This window comes from Cervus elaphus, chromosome 16, assembly GCF_910594005.1.
Source record: "Cervus elaphus chromosome 16, mCerEla1.1, whole genome shotgun sequence".
NCBI classification, from domain to species: Eukaryota; Metazoa; Chordata; class Mammalia; order Artiodactyla; family Cervidae; genus Cervus; species Cervus elaphus.
The window spans coordinates 41,441,489-41,461,692 of NC_057830.1; the positions used below are offsets into that span (position 1 = coordinate 41,441,489).

Here is a 20,204-nt window from a genome sequence, read left to right on the forward strand (position 1 = left end):
TTTGCCGAGCCCCAGCCACCTCTCTGGTGGATGCAACAGGAATGAGATGGTTCTATGGCATCATTGATGAATGGACATGAGTTTGAGCAAACTCCAGGTGATAGTGAAGACAGGAAAGCCTGGAGTGCTGCAGTCCACGCAGTGGCAAAGAGTCGGACACAACTGAGTGACTGAACTAAAGCCTGAGTGTGTGCTAACCTGCTTCAGTTGTGTCTGACTCTTTGCGACCCCAGGGACTGTAGCCCACTAGCTCCTCTGTCCATGGGATTCTCCAGGCAAGAATACTGGAGTGGGTTGTCATGCCCTCCTCCAGGCCATCTTCTCGACCCAGGGACCGAACCCACATCTCTCATTATCTCTTGCATTGGCAGGCAGGATCTTTAACTCTAGAGCCACCTGGAAAGCCCCAGTGAACACTGACTAGGAAATGCAGAAAATAAGGACTGCTCCTAATTTAAACTGGAAGAGCAGCAAGTACAGGTTGTAAAGAGGAAAACACACGATAAGGGACAACAGTGCCGACAGAAACTAGCAAGGATGCGTTTACCCACATAAAGAAAACATCTGTGCCATTCGGAAGAGGAGCCTGTCAATCCTTGGAGGGACAGTTGGAACCAGAATGAAAACCGAGGCCATGGTCAGCAGTGCCCACGCACACAGCCCATGTGGCATGGTGTCACTCACCGGGCTTCCTGCGTCCCCAGAGCTGCTGGCGGTAACATCTCTGAGTGCTAGGCTGGCAGCGTCCCCGAGTGAGCTAAGGCATCGCTGCTGTCCTTCCAGTGCTGCCGCGGGGCCCTCTGTGGGCGGCCACCCTCATCCCCTGCCCCACCGCCCGCTGGGGTCCGACTGTCCCCCTGGGATCCTTTCAGCCCTTGAGCTTGGGTGTTCCCAGCCCTCCACCACACCAGACTGGGACGCAACTCAGGACTTGGGCTTGAGATATCAAGGCGACTATGACTCTGGAAGGACACAGTCCTGGGGCCCGTGAGAGAGCAGGAGAGCAGAGACCCCACGGGGAGGAGGCAGAGTCGGGGAGCGTGCCCACAGCCACGGCTGCCTCCTGCACAAGTGCCCCTTCGCCTCTCCTTGACCTGAAACAGAGCCCAGCTGCTGCTGCTCCGCAGGTGATTCCTGGAGATGCACCTCCTGCAAGAGCTATTGTCCTGCGGCTCTGGGGCTGCCTGAGTGTGCTCAGGAGCATCAGACAAGTGGAGCTGCCACGCCTCATACTGGAGGTGGGGGGCCTGATAGTGGGGAACGGCCTGAGGCCGGGGGAGGGTCTGAGGGTGGGGGAGGGCCTGATGCTGGACTAAGGTCTCATGGTGCGGGAGGGTCTGAGGGTGGGGGAGGGCCTGATGATGGACTAGGGCCTGATGCTGGGGGGGAATGTCTGATGCTGGACTAGGGTCTCATGCTGGGGGAGGGCCTGATGCAGGAGGTGCCTGACGCTGCGGGAAGGTCTGATTCTGGAGGAAGGTATGATGCTGGACTAGGGCCTGATGATTGTGGGAAACATCTGATGCTGGACTAGGGTCTGATGCTGCGGAAGGGCCTGTTGTTGGGCAAGTGTCTGATGCTGGACTAGGGTCTGATCCTGGGGGAGGGTCTAATGCTGGGGAAGGTCTGATTCTGGACTAGGGCCTGATGCTGGAGGAGGGCCTAATGCTGGGGGGAGGGCCTGATGCTGGGGAGGGTCTGATGCTAGACTAGGGCCTGATGCTGGGGGAGGGCCTGATCCTGGGCGAGGGTCTGATGCTGGAGGAGGGCCTGATACTGGACTGGGGCCTGATGCTGGGGGGGAATATCTGATGCTGGACTAGGGCCTGATGCTGGACTAGGGTCTGATGCTGGGGAAGGTCCTGTTGTTGGGCAAGTGTCTGATGCTGGGCTAGGGTCTGATCCTGTGGGAGGGTCTAATGCTAGGGAGGGTCTGATGCTGGACTAGGACCTGATGCTGGAGGAGGGCCTAATGCTGGGGGGAGGGCCTGATGCTAGGGAGGGTCTGATGCTGGACTAGGACCTGATGCTGGGGGAGGGCCTGATGCTGGGTGACGGTCTGATGCTGGAGGAGGGCCTGATACTGGGCTAGGGCCTGATGCTGGGGGGGAATGTCTGATGCTGGCCGAGGGCCTGATGCTGGACTAGGGCCTCATGCTGGGGGGAAACGACTGATGCTGGGGGGCAACCTCTGATGCTGGACTAGGGCCTGATGCTGGGCGAGGGTCTGATGCTGGAGGAGTGCCTGATGCTGGGGGAGGGTCTGATGCTGGGGGAGGGTCTGATGCTAGACTAGGGTCTGATGCTGGACTAGGGTCTGATGCTGGGGGGAATGTCTGATGCTGGGGGGAAGTCCTGATGATGGTGGGCAGCCTGCTCCCAGATACACAGAGTTGTGATGATAAATCTCTGTGAGAAAGCTTTTTTTCATAATTTCCTGACCAACTTGCTGTGTTCTTTTTTTCTGAAGCATAATTGCTGTGCAGTATCTGATTTCTGCCATACACCAATATGAATTAGCCATAGATGAACGTATGTCTCCTCCCTCTTGAATCTCCCTCCCACCTCCCCTTGCTACATTCTTGTTTCTATGGATATATGAATAATAAAGACTGTTGACTAAAATAACATAAAAAGCTCCCACACACAGGCATGCACACGCACACTCCCTAGTGCATCATTCGGGTCCGCATCAGGGTTGCCCTCGGCCACCCCGCCCTGGGATCCACGGTGAGCCTTGACACCTGCACTTTGTTCCCATCCTCGGCCCGCTGCCCACGCCTCCGCAGCAGAGGGGCCCTGTCCCCGCAGGTGCTGAAGTGATGGAGCCTCTTGCCTCCAGAGCCAAGAGTATGAATACCAGGTCGGTCGTCCTTTGGGGACATCTATGCTTCCGCCTTCTAGCCTTTCCATTGTATCCATCCGTTTCTCTTAACAATGTCCGATGACACGGGCTCCCATTACCAGCTCTGGTCTGTTCTCAGAGTACAGCTTACCCTCGGCACACTCTATTGGCAGTGGGAAATTTTCCTTCAGTACTTTATTGAAAGAAAGCAATAAATAATACTGTGATAAAAATAGTTCAAAAGTAGACTGTACGTACTTTGTCACATATTCAGGAAGTTCACCAAAGATTAGTAGAAAAACAGAATGGTAACAATGAATTGTACAAGTAAATTAAAGGTGGAGCCCACATGTAAAGAGACATGCCGTCTCTGTCTACTGAGACATCACTGCATAATAAATAACGCACTGTGATCTGAACGCATCTCTTGCTGGCTTTTGTAATGTGCTCCTGGAAAAGTAAAAGTTACATTTGCTGCTTATACAATCCAAAATGGCTATGTCATCAAAATCTACAAATGTACGCCTAGGTCCATTCTTTAAACATGTTTACAGATATAAAAAGATGCTTTACATAAGAAAACTAAAGCCTTTGTCAGAGCTGCTCTACGCTGTCTGTCTGTCCGGACGTGGCTCCTTCACCGTCCAGCGCACCGGCTCTGCAGCGGGTGCAGCGCATTGCGACTGGTCCCCGAAGAGTCTCAGTGGAGAGAGGGACCTGGGTCCTCAGAGACCAGGTCACGGGAGAGATTGTCATAGTCGTCTTCTAGCCATGCTTTCAGCCCAAGCTTCACTAGAAGCTCACATTCAACACCCAGTACTTTTAAATCGCTTCACTCTGCAGAGAGAAAGCATTTCTTGCTAGAAAAAGTACAGTTTAGGTCAGTCGTTAAAATAGAACAATTGGTTGAAATTAAGTTCGCTCATTTCAGGGTGAGTGTTGGAGAGCTCAGTTACATTCTGGAAGGATAATGCACACCGTGTCATGATGATTTTACAATTGCAGGAAAACCCCTTCTCTCATGGTTTATCATTTAAAAATTAAACAAGAATAATTACAATAAATGCATCATTTACAAAAGCCATATATTTGTTCATAGGATTTATACAGACAAGCATTACAGTACATTCATTTGAAAGACTAAAATCAGATATCAGAACATGAATTGATCTGAAAGGATATTTATAGCCTGGCTATACAAGAAAAAGTATATAAATGAATTCATAAGTTTACATAAATAGAAGAAACATTAAATTTTAAAACATTTTCTCTATGGTATTCATGAATTTTTCACTAATTAAAAAGTCTGTAATAAAATACCTTAGGGGCCATACAACAACTTTAAACAGATTAAAGATCGCATCGAGTTCAAAATGTCGTCTTTGTCGTATTCTGGACGCTGTATAATCACCTGTAGCATTAGTGCGGGTAAACTGGAAACACACACACAGACGAGTCAGTCCTGGGGCGGCGGCTGCTGAAGGTGGCAGGAAGGAGGGGGAGGGCTGTTCCTTGTGGGGTGTCCACAGATTGCACCTCACCACTCACTGATAGCACTGAGGCCGTTTCCAAACACTTGTCACTGTTCTGGAGAAAACAATCATCGCCCAGCTCCTACTTAATTTCGTAGAATATGTTTCTAGAATTGGAGTGTAAACACGTGCTTTATTCATTCCATCCTCTGTTCATCCACCCATCCAGCCAGCCAGCCAGGCATCTGTTCATCCATCCATCTACTCAGTAATCCATCCATCCATCCACTCACTAATTCATTCATCCATCCATCCACCCATCCATCCAGTCAGCCAGTCATCTGTCCATCCATCTACTATTATCTACTCACTAATCCATTCATCCACCCATCCATCCATCATCCATCTGTCTATCAATCTATCCATCTATCCAACCACCCATCTGTCCATGCATCTATCCAACCACCCATCCATCCATCCACCTATCTAACCACCCATCCATCCATCCACCCATCCACTCATTCATCCATCCATCCATCTGTTCATTTATCCATCCATCATCCATCTGTTCATTTATCCATCCATCCATCCATGTTTACAAACTTCCTTCCTCCCTCCCCCGATCCCTTCCTTCCATCCTTCGTTCCTCAGAACTTTACATTTTTGTGCAGATTGGTATCTTATTCCTCTTAAGTTTAATCATAGGGTATTTCTATTCCCCCCACAACCTTGCTCTTTCTGATTGCATCCTTTCTCCACTGCAATTTCCAGGAATTACACTGATTCTTTTGCCAACAATAACTCTGGAGAGTTGTTAGCATCTGACTCCCTGACAGAGCTGTTCTGTTCTATTATTACCATGTTTCAGCTGATACTTTTGTGTTTTTCAGGTAGGCCATTATATCATCTTCAATCACTGGCTAATTTATTTCCCTCTTTCAGCTATCACAATTATTATTGAATTTTCTTGTTCAATAGCACATTCTAGAACTTTCAGAGCATTGATAATTAACAGAGGTGATCACAGCATCCTTGACTTGTCCCTGACTTTGAGACCACTTGTGACACATCACTATTCAGTGTGATTTTGGCCCTTGGCTTGAAATAGATGTTTCCAACTCTGTTTCAAAGCTGTCCTTTTTGGTTTTTAAAGAGTTTTTTAGTGGGAAGATGTTCAGTTCTATCCAAATGAAGTGGGCGACAGAGGATGAGATGGTCAGCTAGCATCACAGACTCAATGGACATGAGTTTGAGCAAACTCTAGGAGATAGTGAAGAACAGGGAAGCCTGGGGTGCTGCAGTTCATGGGGTTGCAAAGAGTAAGAACGACTTAGCAATGGAACAACAATAACAACAGTGGGAAGATGTTGAGTTCTATCCAGTCTCTTCTTCAGCATCAAGTCAAGAAGACCACACGTGGAGTGGAATGTAGGAGGCCATGATTCTCCTGCCCTGGCCTGTAGCTGCCCCCTTTGCCACGCTACTTTGCAACATTTCCCGTCAAGAGACACAGCGTATTTCTGCAGCTTCTGGGCTGGCCTTGTGACTTGGCTTGGCCAACAGAAACAGGCAAAGTGACAAGCCTCACAGGGCCTTGAGAGAATTGCTCTCTGGCCACTTCCCTGTGAACAATCCCAGGCCAGCCTGCTGGAGGACAGGACTCCCATCATCATCCCTGCCAGCAGCCAGCTTGTCCATCATGAACCATGGCTACCCTTGAGCAGCCAAGCTCAGCTGACCCACCAGCTGACTGTGGATGCAGGACTGTCTCCACTGGAGATCGACCACACATCTAGCCCCAGTCAGCCCCCGACCCACAGCCTGATGAGAGATAATGGGTGGCTGTTTGCAGCCACTAAGTTCTGGGCGGTTCACTGTGCAACAGTAGATAACCACAGAAAGGCTGTTCTCTTTTGGCCTCTTGAACATGAACTGATGTTTACTGTTGTGTCCTGGAAATCATAGAATGAGCCTGTACGTGTGATTGGGCCCAATTTTTTGACATGCTGCCGAGTTGCCAAAAACTCAGCAAATGTGACCAGGCACTCTTTATCAGAATTGGCTGAGACTTTATAAAATCGAAGCCTCATTTTGTCTTATTGCTTCAACAAATGATGGTACTGGGATTTCCCTGATGCTCCAGTGGCTTAGACCCCATGCTCCCAATGCAGAGGGCCTGGGTTTGATCCCTCCTTGGGGAATTAGATCCCACGTGCCACGACTAAAGCTCCCACTTGCTGTGACTAAAAGATCCAGCACGATGCAGCTAAGACTCAGCGTGGCCAAGTAAATATTTAAAAACTTGTGCTGGAGTTGACTTGTGGGAGAGGATGGGGTGTGGTCCCTGCGTTGCCCAGGATGCCGGGTTCCAGGTGTGAGATGCTTAGAAGAGAATGAGTGTGATCTCCAGAGTGAGGACACGGTGGCAGACACCCGGAAGTCTTAGGCCCTGTAGACACAGCCAGCTGAGGCCACTTTCTGACTGGGGAGGGGGGAGAGGGCTAGCAACAGTTGGTACCATCCCATAGTTGGTCATAAGGTCTAAGCCGAAAGAAGCTCCCAGAATACTGCTGTCCCTGGAGTTTTGTTGTGGTGGTTTTAAGTTATGTCCTCAAGTTCTGGGGTATTCCTCTGCTCAGAAGGGAACCCAATCTCCCACTCCTTAAGTATGGACCAAGCTTAGGGACTCGCTTCTAGTGAATAGAATAAGGCAGCAATGACAGCATGTAACTACTGAAAAGTGGGCCATCAGAGGCATTTCAGACTCTTCCTCACTCTCTCTCGCACTTCCTGCCCTGGGTGAAGCCAGTTGCCATGCTGTGAGGACACTCAAGCAGCCTGAGGAGAGGTCCATGTGGTGAGGAGCTGAGGCTCCGCCAACAGCCCTGTGAGTGTGCTATCTTGCAGGCTGATCTTCCAGTCCCAGAACAACCTTCAGATACCTGAAGCCCTACATGACATCTTGACGATAACCTCACAAGGGACTCCCAAGCCAGAATTGCACAGCTAAGCCATTTCTGAATTTCTGACCCCACTGAAAGAACCTGAGATAATAAATACACATTATTTTAAGCCACTAGGTGCTGAGCTTGTTTGTTCCACAGCGCAAGCTAACTAATATACTTCTTATGGTGGCTCTGAGTGGTGAGTTCATCCATGTCAACTTGTTCTCTTTCATGGACTCAAGGTTCTGGCACAGTTTTCTCCACTCTAAGATCCCACTAGCACAGACCTCTTCGTTTACTGGATACCCTACTTAAAACGTATGCCAACCCTTTGCTTGATAAAGAGTGAGTTTGGGTTTCTGAGATTGGTGTTGTACCTGAGAAGCAGGTCTCTGACCAAGGCTCTTCTACAGACCTCTGCAGGAGAAGACCTCAGTAGCTGCCTGACATCTGTCCTAACCGCCCTGCTGTTGGTCTCTCACCCTTGTGTAGGGTTTGGCGGCAAGCTCAACACAGGTTACCCCGTGTAGACAGAAGCCATGTCATGGATAATTCCATGGTGGGATTACATGGTCAGTGAGAAAGCTGAGGTAGTTTGAAGCAGGGGTGGATTCCAGCACTGTCCTCTCCTGATGTTTTAAAACCATCTCATGGGAGCTTCACATATGTGCCAGAGACAGGCACACATGATACATTTTTGGTAATGAAGCACTTGCATGCGGCCAGCACCCAGGAGCTCCCTTCCTGACCCCCAAGGGGAAACCACTACCCCGATTCTTGTCTGCTCACAACGCTTCACTCACCTGGTCCACTCTGTCCAACTGGACACCAAACTTGCCTCCAAACCCCCAGATGGAGTCAACCTGCAAGCAGCACTTGGAGAGCTTTGACTGATACTCATGGCCGACAGCTGACTGAAACAGGGGCAAAAGTGAAGCATCAGACACCCACCAGCATGGCCACACTGGACGCGCCCCCCGACCCTGAGGCAGCCTGCACTTCTGGTCGGCATGGGTGACGCAAACAAAATCACTCAACGTGGAAGCCGGCCCAGAGGGAGGTAACTCCATGGGGCATCACAACACCAGGGCCCCCCAGTCAGGTGTTTGAACCCTCTCCACACCAGGCTCCCCAGAAGTCTCCCAAGAACCCCAGCCACAGGGGGCCTTCTGAGGTGCCTGGGTGTGAAGAACCAGGAAGCCAGCCCCAACCAGAACCACAGAGCCAGCAGCCTGCCAGCGACTCCTAAGCCCACTTCCAAGAAGACTGCTGGCAGTGATCACCCTTTTCAGGTGGGACACTGTCAAAGCACGTGGCCCAGAAATCAGGGCACAAACTGCAATACAGATGGCATGCTTCAGGCACACCGCCCGTTCAGTGTCAACACCTGCCACATACCCAGCCCGCCCAGGTGTGCAGTGGGGCCTGCCACCGTCCCGCCACCCCCGTCAGGGAAGCAGGTCTGGTGACCTCTCAAGGCCACATGCACACCGAGCAGTCCACCCCGAGCTCCCGCTGTGTGGTCAGCAAGCCATGGCCCATGGCCCACCATCCAGCACTTAGGTTCTTTGTAAATAACATACAAAGAACATACAGGTGTTTCTGAACATTGTTCATTTACAGAAAATCTATATCTAACTTCGTGTCAAGACAATACAGGTACTTCAGGAGCCACCAGAGACCCTGTGGTGGCCGGGAAGCTAAAAATATTTACACCCTGAACACTGAGCGGCCCCGTGCAGCTCCAGTCGCCCAGGCATGACCCTCAGAGTAAGGCAGCAGGCGCCCTCGGCAGAATGGAGAGTGGTCACGGTCCTCTTTATGGACACTGAGGATGCAGGACAGATGACTGACGCATGACCCAATGCCGGGAGAGGAGGCGGCTCGTCCAGCCTAGCTCCTCCCCAGGGAATCACCCCCACCTTGGCACCCTCCTTCAATACAGTGAGGGGCCTGCCAGCGCACTACCAACTCCTCTCCTGCTTGTTTAACCGGAACTTCAGCAGCAGCGTTTAGGGTCCAACCCCCACAGGGTCACCACCACCTCTGATAACTCTGCAGGCAGCTCAGGGCGCGCGTTCTTCCACAGCCGGGGAGCAAAGCAGGATTTACTTTCCAGTCTGGAGCTGTTACTTTCTCTCCCTCCCAGGCTGGATTCGATGACCACAGCCAATAGCCGATCAGGAGCACCGTGGCCTCCAAACACCTGTGGCAGAGACTACCCATCTGCAGCTTCAGGGGTCTCACCCAGAAAACATCAGCAAGGTAACATGGAGGCAGCAGCATGCCCAAAGGATCCGCCAGCGTGACTCTTCATCACCAAGAAGTCAGGGAGAACTGTTCCAAAAATATGGCCAGAGTGAAAGCTTAGCGATTCGCCCAACTTTCTTATGATAACAGCTTTCTCCCCCAGATTGGCCTTGGTCTCACACTGACGAGACTCTGTTTATGAGATAGTCAGCACCAGGCAGAGCACTGCGGGAAGCAGGGATGACGCTCTGGTCATGAGAGGCGCCCCTCTCTCAAGCAGGTGCTGGCTCACCAGTGTGACAAGCCCTGCCATTCTGGGCTGAGGGCGATCCAGACACAAGGCAGATGGGGTGGAATTACAGAGGAATCTGACCCCAGCTTACACCTCAGCACAGAGTAAAGGCAGACATCTCAAGTTACCCAGCCTGGGAAACGCTCACCCGCTTCACTGCAGATGCAGCACACCTGCTCCAGTCTATTGTCCCCTCTGCAGGGCGGACACAGCCCCCAGCTGATCCAGCCCCCTCTCTGAGTACCAGCAAAGGATGCTGCACTCTTAACAGCTTCAGTCCCACCTACTTAGACCTGCCTGTCCTCAGCCTGGTGGGCCACGTTTTGACGCCAGAGGACAGGGTCCTCTCTGAAGGTCACCAGTTGTGCGAAGGACAGCAGCACGCTAGGTGGCTGACTTTCCAGCCTCGACGTGAAACAAGGTGCTGAAACTCAGCTCTGGGCTGCAGATGGGAACCACTAAGGCTTCAGCCTGAACTACACGTGACGCCCATTCCAGCAGTCTGGCTGCCTGTGGGCCTCTGTCCTGGTCACAGAGCTGGCCTCTGGTAGGACCTGATCTCCAGCTGCAGGCTTCCCAAAACACCTCCCTCCCCAGCAACTCAGAATCTGAAGAGAGCTTCCAGAAACCACAGCCCTTCTCGGCTAAGATCAATTGAGAGAGTTACTTCTGGCAAATCTCGTCCTCAACAAGTGGATTCCCAACTTTTCAACGGAAGGGGAGGGCTGAGAGACGACCCTGCTGACCCTGGCGAGGTCAAGCACGCCAGGACTGACACCATGTGGGTCGGCACTTACCTTGTCCATCCTGTCCTGCTCCACGCCAAACTTCCCTCTGTAGCCAGGAGAGGCTTTGGGTCCCATTTCCAGCTCTTTCTCCCTGAGGGTCTGGTGTTCTTGAAACACATTCTCCCACAGCTTGTGGATACTTGGGAGGGAAGAGATGGAAGACGAACAAATCGGTCAGACAGACAGCCAAGACATGCGTCTGTGCTTTCTGGGAGGACAGACAAGGACGTTATCTCTGCAATCTGTGAGGTGTCGTTCCCCGGTGGCTCCCCAGCCCAGCCTCCCTTGTGTTCACTTTACTGCACCTCCAGCTGCCCCCAACTCCAGCAGTTTTCAGAGTCAGAAGCAGGTTAATGGGGAAAAAAGCAAGTCTGAACACACACAATGAGGCATCTCCAAGCCCCTACAGAACCTGGGGCTACGATGTGGACAGCATTCCACCACATGGAGGACAGCTCCTCGGGGTTCACCAGACATGAAGTGGGAGAGCCAGCTCCGTAAACATCACCAGACGCAAATGGGAGACAAAGTCAACAGGATTGCACCCGGACGACCCTAGGCCAGGAACCAAGAGATGTGGAATATTCAGATGGTTTCTCTCAACATGAAGCACCCTGGCTTTCCATTCAAAGGTGAAGTGAGAGGCTTACAGAACTTAAGATGTAAAAGTCATTTTCACTTTAAGCACTAGGAAGAGCGGGACAGATCACAAGATGCAGCCAGAACCGGGCAGGCCAGGCGGCTGTCACCCAAAGCAGCTGAGGGCCACCTCACTCCACATCCGGATGGCAATCCCAGACGTACGGCTTAGAACACCAACCAGGACTGGCCACCTCCCAAGCCCCTGATGAGCTGGGGAAGAAGACTATCTACACTTCCCAACAAGAAAACAAGCTACCCTGGAGGTGGCGAGTTAAGACGGGCCAAGTCAGGGACAATCCTTGCTTCGTGCAGTCTCCTATCTCGACCTTCATGAGAACATGAAGTTCAGGATTCAGCTCATGGGATTCAACTGACAACAACAGAATAATCACATTATAACAAAATAATACACATTAAGGAGGGGGTGTTTTTGATCTCAGATCTTCAAAGACAGCCCATGCTTTAGAAATCTCCCTTCCGCAGAGAGAACAGCTTAAGTGACTGTGTTTCTCGATGAAAACTACAAGGTTGAAAAGCAGACTAGAGAGTAAGAAGTACAGGAGTCACGGGCAATGAGGATTTAAAGTCACTGAGCACATCTTTACACATGCACGTACACAAACACTTACGTATATACATGTCAGACCTCATTTTTATCTACTGTGTAAACAAGGGACCAGACAACGCAGAAGCAGGGCCAGCCCACAGAAGCAGGGCACTCGCGCTACCCAGCGGGGAGTGTGCCCCACCTCACCCCTTCACATTTTAGAATGTCACTGTCACACAAAGATCGAGAAAGTCTCTTACGTGATGTGCTCCTGGTGCCCAGATCCTAGCACGGCCTTGGCCCCCCATCTCTGCTCTTTTTCACTTACGTCATTCTGAAAAGGAAAAGAAAGAACGAGGACACCCCACACCCTGGATTGTAAAACAGCCCCCCACCCACCCACCCACCCAAAAACCTGGGAGGATCCACTTCAGGAGACGGGACAGGTGGGCAGACTGGCGCCTCCTACCACGAAATCAGGGTCGGTACTCCCAGTTGTCGGCTCCCCCGTCGTCCCGGTTGATGGACACAGTGTGGCCTGCCGAGGCTTTCCACATCTGGAAGAGCAGCGCTGAGGGTCACAGATGCCAGGAGAGCCCTGCCCAGAGACCCACACAGATGCCCTGCCTGGGACCCCAAAACGCTGGACAGCACAGGGAGGGCAGAGAGCTATGTGCTCAAGAGGGCCACTCATGGGACATCCCTGGGGGTCCAGCAGCTAAGACTCCTCGCTCCCAATGCTGGGGGCCCAGGTTCAATCCCTGGTCAGGGCACTACATTCCTACATGCCACAACCATTAAAATAAAACAAGGTCACTCATAATCCCCATGCCTGAGTGACACCAGAAGGATCAAAAGAAACCTAACATGAGAGCAGTCACAGGGCAGAAACACAGAAGAAATACTCCTAGCTACAACTCAAATGAGAACATTTTCTGCAAAATAAAAAAAGTCCCGTGTGCTACTTCACTCAATGGGAACCTCCCCGACTAAGTCTCCTGACAACAGTGTTGTCCAACACTGGGAATGCGCTGTCGCCAATGGTAAAGTCTGCTGCATTTTATCACAATTTTTTTTTTAAAGCACCATTTTGACTCAAAAATAATTACTGGAAACCCTACAATGATTTTCTTAACTTAGACTCTGACAAGTCAATAAATCATTCAAGGGCTGCTTTGCCATCTACTTGGGGAAACGCAGAACACAGAGAATGCCAACTTCTGTGCCGGGGAGCCCTGAGGCAGGCCGCCCTGCCTCCTCAGCAGAGCCCTGAAACTCTGGAATTTATCGGCTCAGACAACAATGACACAGCCTCGCAGCCGGACCACGCTGCTCTTTGCATAACTGCAAAGGCAAAATCTAGCCTTTCAGGACTTCAAAAGAAAGTGACCAGAAGAAAGGTTTCACTCTCCCCAGAAGTACTCATAAAACTGCACACAGGCCAGGAAGAAACTGAAGGCTTGTTTGCACGCAACCAGAAGCCCCCATCCTGGTGTCTGAGCTGAGGACACTGCCAGTCTCACTTGGTGGGGCCACATGCTCTGTGCTCTGTGTGGATCCAAAGAGGACGGGAGCCCTTCGCAGGCCTGAGACTCCCCCAGGCAGGTCGACCTGCGCCCCCAGCTCTGCTAGGTCACAAGTCCAAGGTGGTGGCAGGGATGGATCGAGGGGAACAGCTCTGATTCCCAGATTGGACTCCTGCCACGTCAGCTGGGTAGGGAAGCATGTGCCACCAGGCGGGCAGGATCAACGCAGTCCCCTGGACACTGTCCCATCGGGACCCTTGCTCCCCTCTGATTAGGTGAAGCAAGGCAGGAAGCGCCCAGACACAAACTGCTTTGGACACAATCTTCAGGAACCGACAGACCGGCTCAGCACCGGCAGGCATAACCAGCGTGCCTATTCACACATGGAGACACAGTTGCCTGAAAGCCAAGTGCTCTGCCCTAAGCCTCTGCCTCCCCAAGTCAAGACTGCCCATGGTACCACACTGGCCTGAGAAGGGGCTGCCCACCCACAGGACTCCGGTTGCCTAGTGGTCTCCTCAGCCAGTGAGGGGACGGTCGGTCATGCAGAAGGACAGGGTCTCCAGCGAGATGCACTCCCCACCCAAGGACAAGGTGAAACCCGCGCCCTGGCCTGTGTCTTCTCCATGCTGGCGGCACAGAAGTCCCAGGGTCCACTCTCCACCCGTCCCTCCAGAAGCCAGCCTCACTCATGGGCAGCTGAGCACTGGCCGGTTTTCCCCCGCGTCATGGCCACAGGCTCCCCACTCCCCCATGGAACAGGAAGAAGGGGCCAGGTGGTTGCCCGGGGGGAGGTGCCCCGAGTCCTCCACTCCAGAGTCCTGTGGAATCCCCTCTGCTTTCTAGACCACAGGCAACACCAAAATTGACTTTATCTTTCAAACAAGAAAATTTCCTCCCAGAAAGTTATCGTCCCTATCTCTGCAAACCCAGTGAGAAACACCCGTTACGTTCCTTGTCAAAGGCGTTTCCCTGCCTGCCCAGTGGAGCATTATGAGCACGCTCACGGTGCACAAACCTTTCTTCTCCAGGTGCAGATGTCAGACACTCACCAAAGTCTGCTGAAAACTCAGTAATCCAATGAGGAATTCTCAGGCACTGGGGAGAGTTTCTGTCTGGAAAACGATTAAGAGTAAAAAGCTCAGAAGGATATGTGCTGACAGGCACCCTGGGCAAATCTTTGTGGGTTGAGATCCTTTTAGAATACCTCTGAAATCCTCCCTAACATAACAAGGTTTTGTAAAGAAATTTGCATTTCCCTAACCAAAGACTTCAACTAACTTTCAGCCACAGTGAGAAACTACAGGAAATAAAGAAGTTCCATAAGATTTACAACTGTATGAAGTTTCTTCTTAATGCAAACAGAAATCATTGCTTCAATGGCTAGTGTACATATTTGTTTGCTAAAATGCTGAGAGCTTTCCATTTCTGGTTCATCCTAATTTATTCTGCGATACAATTCTATTACTCTGGGTGTATGTGTATATGTGTGTATGTGTGTGTGTGTGTATATATATATATATATATATATATATATATATACATATATGGCTTCCTTGGTGCCTCAGACAGTAAAGAAGCTGCCTGCAATGCAGGAGACCCAGGTTCTATCCCTGGATGGGGAAGAGTCCCCAGAAAAATGAAGGCAACCCACTCCAATATTTTTGCAGGCAAAATTCCATGGATAGAGGAGCCTCGCGGGCTACAGTCCATGGGGCCACAGATTCGGACATGACTGAGTGACTAGCATTCTCACACTTTCATATAGATGTACGTATGAGAAGCACTCCCGAAAGGGATGGTGACATGACTGAGCTAGAACTCAGAGCAGTGACTGCTATCGGAATGTGAAGAATGGTGACTCGGGGAGCAAAAGAGAAGCAAGCTGTGTCTCTAATGAACAGGTACGGTTACTTCAAAAGACCAACACTCCAATTCTCCGAGCCACCAGCTAAGCACCTCTTCCCTAAGACCACAGGATAGCCCTGACTAGACACTGCACTGCTAGACATGACAGATGCCTAGAATCCCCCTGTTCCCCAGGACCAGACTCGTCACAGGCATACACCGTATGTGCTGACGTGTGGCCTGGCATGCATTAGCAACCAGACAGAAGATGCTCTGCTGGCCTTCCTCAACTCTGCCTTTAGAAATCTTAACTTGTGTAGGTTGCTTAGTACATTCTGGGTACTGCAGTTATCATCCAGCATCTATGAAAATCTTGCAAGGGTAGCTAGTGATAGGCTCAAATCTATAATAATCTATTCCCTCTCAATATTTTTAATTAAAAAAATCATGAAAACAACTCTTTGAAAAATTAAAGGCCTGTTTTGGTTTTGTTTTTTTTAAAATCCAAAGATAATGCCTCTAGAACCCTACCTCACACCACACACAAAAATTAACTGGAAAAAAATGGAGCAAAAAACCTAAGTGTCTGAAGTAAAACTATTATATTCTTAGAAAAAAAAAACATAAGCACAGATTTTCATCACCTTGAATTCGACAACAGACCTTAGATGCTTTCCCGTCACTAAAAGCACAAGTGAAAACAGAAAAAAACAAACTGGACAAAATTTTAAACTTTTGGCTTCAAAAGATACCCATCAAAATCAACACTATTTACAGAATGAGAAAATATTTTCAAATCATCTACCCAGAATATATAAAGAATTCTTACAAGTCAATAATAAAAGGGACAGTTAACCACATTTTGAAAAGGGGAAAGGATCTGAACAGACATTTTTCCAAAGACATATAAATGGATGATAAGCTTGTGAACAGACAGTATCACTAACCATCAAGGGAATGCAAATCAAAGCCGACTTTTGAGATACCACTGCACACGTTTTAGGGTAGCTACCTTTCAAAAAACAGAAAACAAGTTTGGTGAGGGTATGCAGAAATCAGAAGGCTCTTATGCTGGTGGTGGAAATGGAAAATCAAAGAATCTGGCAGTTCTTCAAAGGGTTAACACACAGAGGTACCACAGATCCCAGCAACTCCATTCCTAGGAATATAAAAAACTTGTTCACAGAGCATCACTCCCAACAGCCCAAAGTGAAAAGAACCCAATGTCCTTGTGAAGTGATGGACACGCAGCAGGTGGTCTATCCATTCAAAGGAATGTTACTAATATCTGACGATAAACGGAGTGAAGTACTGACATCCACTACAACAGGGACAAGGCTTTGCAAATCGTCCACGCTAAGTGAAGAAGCCGGACACAGAAGACCATACATTACACAGGCCCATTTCTATCAGTGGCCAGATCTGGTAAGTCTACAGCGAGACAAAGTAGATAGTGTTGCCTAGTGTTGGGGGGTGAGGGACTATGATAAGGTTTCTGAGGTGATGAAACCACCAACACCGAGTTAGCGGACCGTCCACGTGCCCACCCTCTCCAGTGTAGCAGAGGAAACAGGTCTCACACGGCCCACTCTCCACACTACCGTTACCCAGAGGACTCCCCTCCCACCCCTGCCTCCTGCACAGTCAAAGACAAGACCTCTGATGGACAAGGGCCCCAGGACGCAGCCCACTGCAACACAGGGCAGACCCCAGGGCTCCCAACGTTCTCTCTCAGCCAGGCGCTTGCCCAGCCCCTGCTGCACTGCACGGACCAAAGATCAGAATCACCAAGGACTCCATGCAAGTGAACTTTTTTTTTACAGTCTGTTTCTCACAATGCTTCAAGGAAAAGGTCATGGGGGACACACTGCCAGTTACTGACAGGGGTATAGCAGAGCATCAAAGACAACCCCGCACACCCTTGCCATCTTGGGTCTGGGAACACTTTCCACCCCGAGAGGCGCGGGCCAGCCTCCTGCACCCGCTCCCTGACTCAGCCGCCTTCAGGCTCTGCCCAAGCGCAGGCTCCTCCACTTCCCTGAGGCCCGGCCCCTTCCCCTCAGCCCCCCCCCCCACCGCCCCCACCCCAGTCCCTTCCCCAGAGCCCCAGGCCCCCGTCCCTCATTCCCGGACTGGCCTGCTTCCTCAAGCCCGGGCCCTTGCCTCAGCCCGCGGCCCGCCCATCCCCTTCTCTGACATCCGCCCCCAGCCCGGGGAAGCTGCGCGAAACCGCCAGCGCAAATGCCAGGAAACCGCTTGCAGACGCCCAGGGTTGGTCTGGCCAGGCTCCACACTGCCCAGCCACCACCGCGCCCTCAGCTCCCAGGGGCCCCGCTCCACTTCCGCTTCCACGAATGTGGCGGGCCGCACTCGGGTCCAGGGAGCCTCTCCTTGCATGAAACTCCTTTAGAACTGGGCTCTCCCGATCCCGTGGGTGAGGCTCAACGGTACAGCCTGGGGGTCAAATGGGACTGGACAAAGACGAGGACCAGGACAACAAAACACTAGTTCTGTGTCAACGAGGGAAGCCACCACCTTTCCAGATCTCACAGCGGGGCCTGCACGGAGGGCCCGGGGGATGCAGAATCACAAGTGATAACTACGAACCCCCCACAGCAGGAATGGAGCCTACCTGGCAAGAACCTTCTCTCTGGTCCGGGCTCGAGTGCGGTGTGCTGCTGCTATCTCCACCGCTGACCCACCAGGAGCAGCTCACACGGGCTCTAGAGCGTATGGTCACATGACCGGGACCTGGCCAATCGGTGTCTTCCACCACTCCACATGTTCCAGGGTGGCTATAGTCCAAAAAACAGAAAACAAGTTTGGTGAGGGTGTGCAGAAATCAGAAGGCTCTTAGGCTGGTGGTGGAAATGGAAAATCAAAGAATCGGGCAGTTCTTCAAAAGGTTAAAACACAGAGGTGCCACAGATCCCAGCAACTCCATTCCTAGGTATAGAGAAAACTTGTTCACAGAGCATCACTCCCAACAGCCCAAAGTGAAAAGAACCCAATGTCCTTGTGAAGTGATAGACACGCAGCAGGTGGTCTATCCAATCCATGGAATGTTACTAACATCTGACGACAAAAGGAGTGAAGTACTGACATTCACTACAACACGGACAACGCTTTACAAATCGTCCACGCTAAGTGAATAAGCCGGACACACAAGACCATACATTCTACAGGCCCATTTCTACGATAAGGAACACGATAAGGTTTCTGAGGTGATGAAACCACCAACACCGAGTTAGCCGTCCACGTGCCCACCCTCTCCAGTGTAGCAGAGGAAACAGGTCTCACACGGCCCACTCTCCACACCACCGTGACCCAGAGGACTCCCCTCCCACCCCTGCCTCCTGCACAGTCAAAGACAGGACCTCTGATGGACAAGGGCCCCAGGACGCAGCCCACTGCAACACAGGGCAGACCCCAGGGCTCCCAACGTTCTCTCTCAGCCAGGCGCTTGCCCAGCCCCTGCTGCACTGCACCGACCAAAGATCAGAATCACCAAGGACTCCATGCAAGTGAACTTTTTGACAGTCTGCTTCTCACAATGCTTCAAGGAAAAGGTCATGGGGGACACACTGCCAGTTACTGAGGGGGGTATGGAGCAGAGCATCAAAGACAACCCCGCACACCCTTGCCATCTCGGGTCTGGGAACACTTTCCACCCGGAGAGGCGCAGGCCAGCCTCAGGCACCAGCTCCCCGACTCACCCGCTGTCAGGCTCTGCCCAGCGCCGGCCAGCGGGGCGGCGGGGCGAATCACGTGGTCGGCCCCGGCAGGTTAAGCCCCTACCGAGTTCGGGGGCCAGGTCGCTGAAGAGCCCAGCGGGGCGCGCTGGCCTGTGACACCTCAGAGCTCTGCCCAGTGGGAAGTGCGTTCCTCACACTGGCTCCTCCGGGCCAGACTCGAACAGATTCCAGGGGGAGGAAGCCGTGTCCCCCTTGACACAGACCCTCTCTAGGGGCACCAAGCTCCAATGAGAGTGATTCCCTTCCAGGTGACTCCCATCCCGCACCCTGAGGGGCTGTTCCCAACCAGAGCCGCTCCACTCTGCAGCCGCGTCGGTCGCTGCCTTTCCACTGACCTGGCTGCAACATCTCCCCGCTGGTGTGGGCCCCAGAGCTGGGAGGGAGCCGCCCGCCCGGCCTTCGTGAGACCCCGGCCCCTCCCCCTCGGCCGTCCGCCTCTTGACCTCCCAAGTCGTGACCCTCTCCTTCCGGGAGGGCTCCTCTCTTTCCCTAGACCCTCTAGGCGCTCCGCCCCCTCCCTCTAACCCTCCAGGTTCTGGACCCCCTCCCCAGGGCTCCCCGTTCTTCCCGGGACCCTCTGGGCCCTTGGCCCCCTTCCCCGAACACTTAGGGCCCGGCCTCCCCCCCACCCCTTCCTTCCGAATCCCGGGTCCTGCACCCCTCCTGGAGGGCCCCTCTCCTATCCTAGACGCCCTCCTCAACTCTCTGGCCCCTTCCTCTCAGGAGCCCGGGCATCCTCCCCTCAGACCCCGGACCCTCCGCCCCAGCCACCTAAGGACCGCGCACCCTGACCCCTCAGGCTCTGCCCCTTTCCGTTCCCCCAGCCCGCCCCCCTTTCTCCGACCTCATTCCCCTCCCCAGGACTTCCTTCAGGCCTGGTCCCGTCCACTCAGTTCCCGGCCCATCCACGTCCCTCAGCCCCCCAGTCCCCTTCTCTCAGCCCCCGGCTCCTCCCCTCAGCCCCCGGCTCCTTCCCTTCCCCTCAGCTCCTCCTTCCCCTACTCTTCTCTCAGCCCCCGGCCCCTTCGCTCAGCCCCCTGTTCCTCCACTTCCCTCAGTCCCTCGGTCCCCTTCCCTCAGGCCCGGCCCCTTCCCCTTAGCCCCCCGGTCCCTTCCCCAGAGCCCTGGGCCCCCGTCCCTCAATCCCGGCCCGCTCCCTCAAGCCCGGGCCCTTCCCTCAGCCCCCGGCCCGCCCAGCCCCTTCTCTGACCTCCGCCCCCAGCCCGGGGAAGCCTCCCCCCCGCTCCCCACCCGCGCGCTAAACCGCCAGCGGAAATGCGACGAAACCGCCGCT

The 20,204-nt window shown here is 52.4% G+C and overlaps 2 protein-coding genes across 2 annotated transcripts in view; both read right to left on the bottom strand.

The window, feature by feature from the left end:
* The window catches only part of LOC122672951 (src substrate cortactin-like), a 65,519-nt gene extending 53,298 nt beyond the window's left edge, over positions 1-12,221 (bottom strand). The window contains exon 1 of the mRNA XM_043870470.1: positions 12,197-12,221. The gene's annotated coding sequence lies outside the window, so the exon portion shown is untranslated. The remainder of the gene's footprint in view (positions 1-12,196) is intronic.
* LOC122710054 overlaps positions 3,022-20,204 on the bottom strand; it is a 30,950-nt gene continuing 13,767 nt past the window's right edge. Inside the window, exons 5-10 of the mRNA XM_043927499.1 lie at positions 17,788-17,950; positions 12,251-12,379; positions 12,042-12,115; positions 10,602-10,731; positions 8,066-8,176; positions 3,022-4,432 (exon numbers count right to left, since the gene is read on the bottom strand). Coding sequence (XP_043783434.1) covers positions 4,265-4,432; positions 8,066-8,176; positions 10,602-10,731; positions 12,042-12,115; positions 12,251-12,379; positions 17,788-17,950 — 775 coding nt within the window. The 3' untranslated portion in view covers positions 3,022-4,264. The remainder of the gene's footprint in view (positions 4,433-8,065; positions 8,177-10,601; positions 10,732-12,041; positions 12,116-12,250; positions 12,380-17,787; positions 17,951-20,204) is intronic.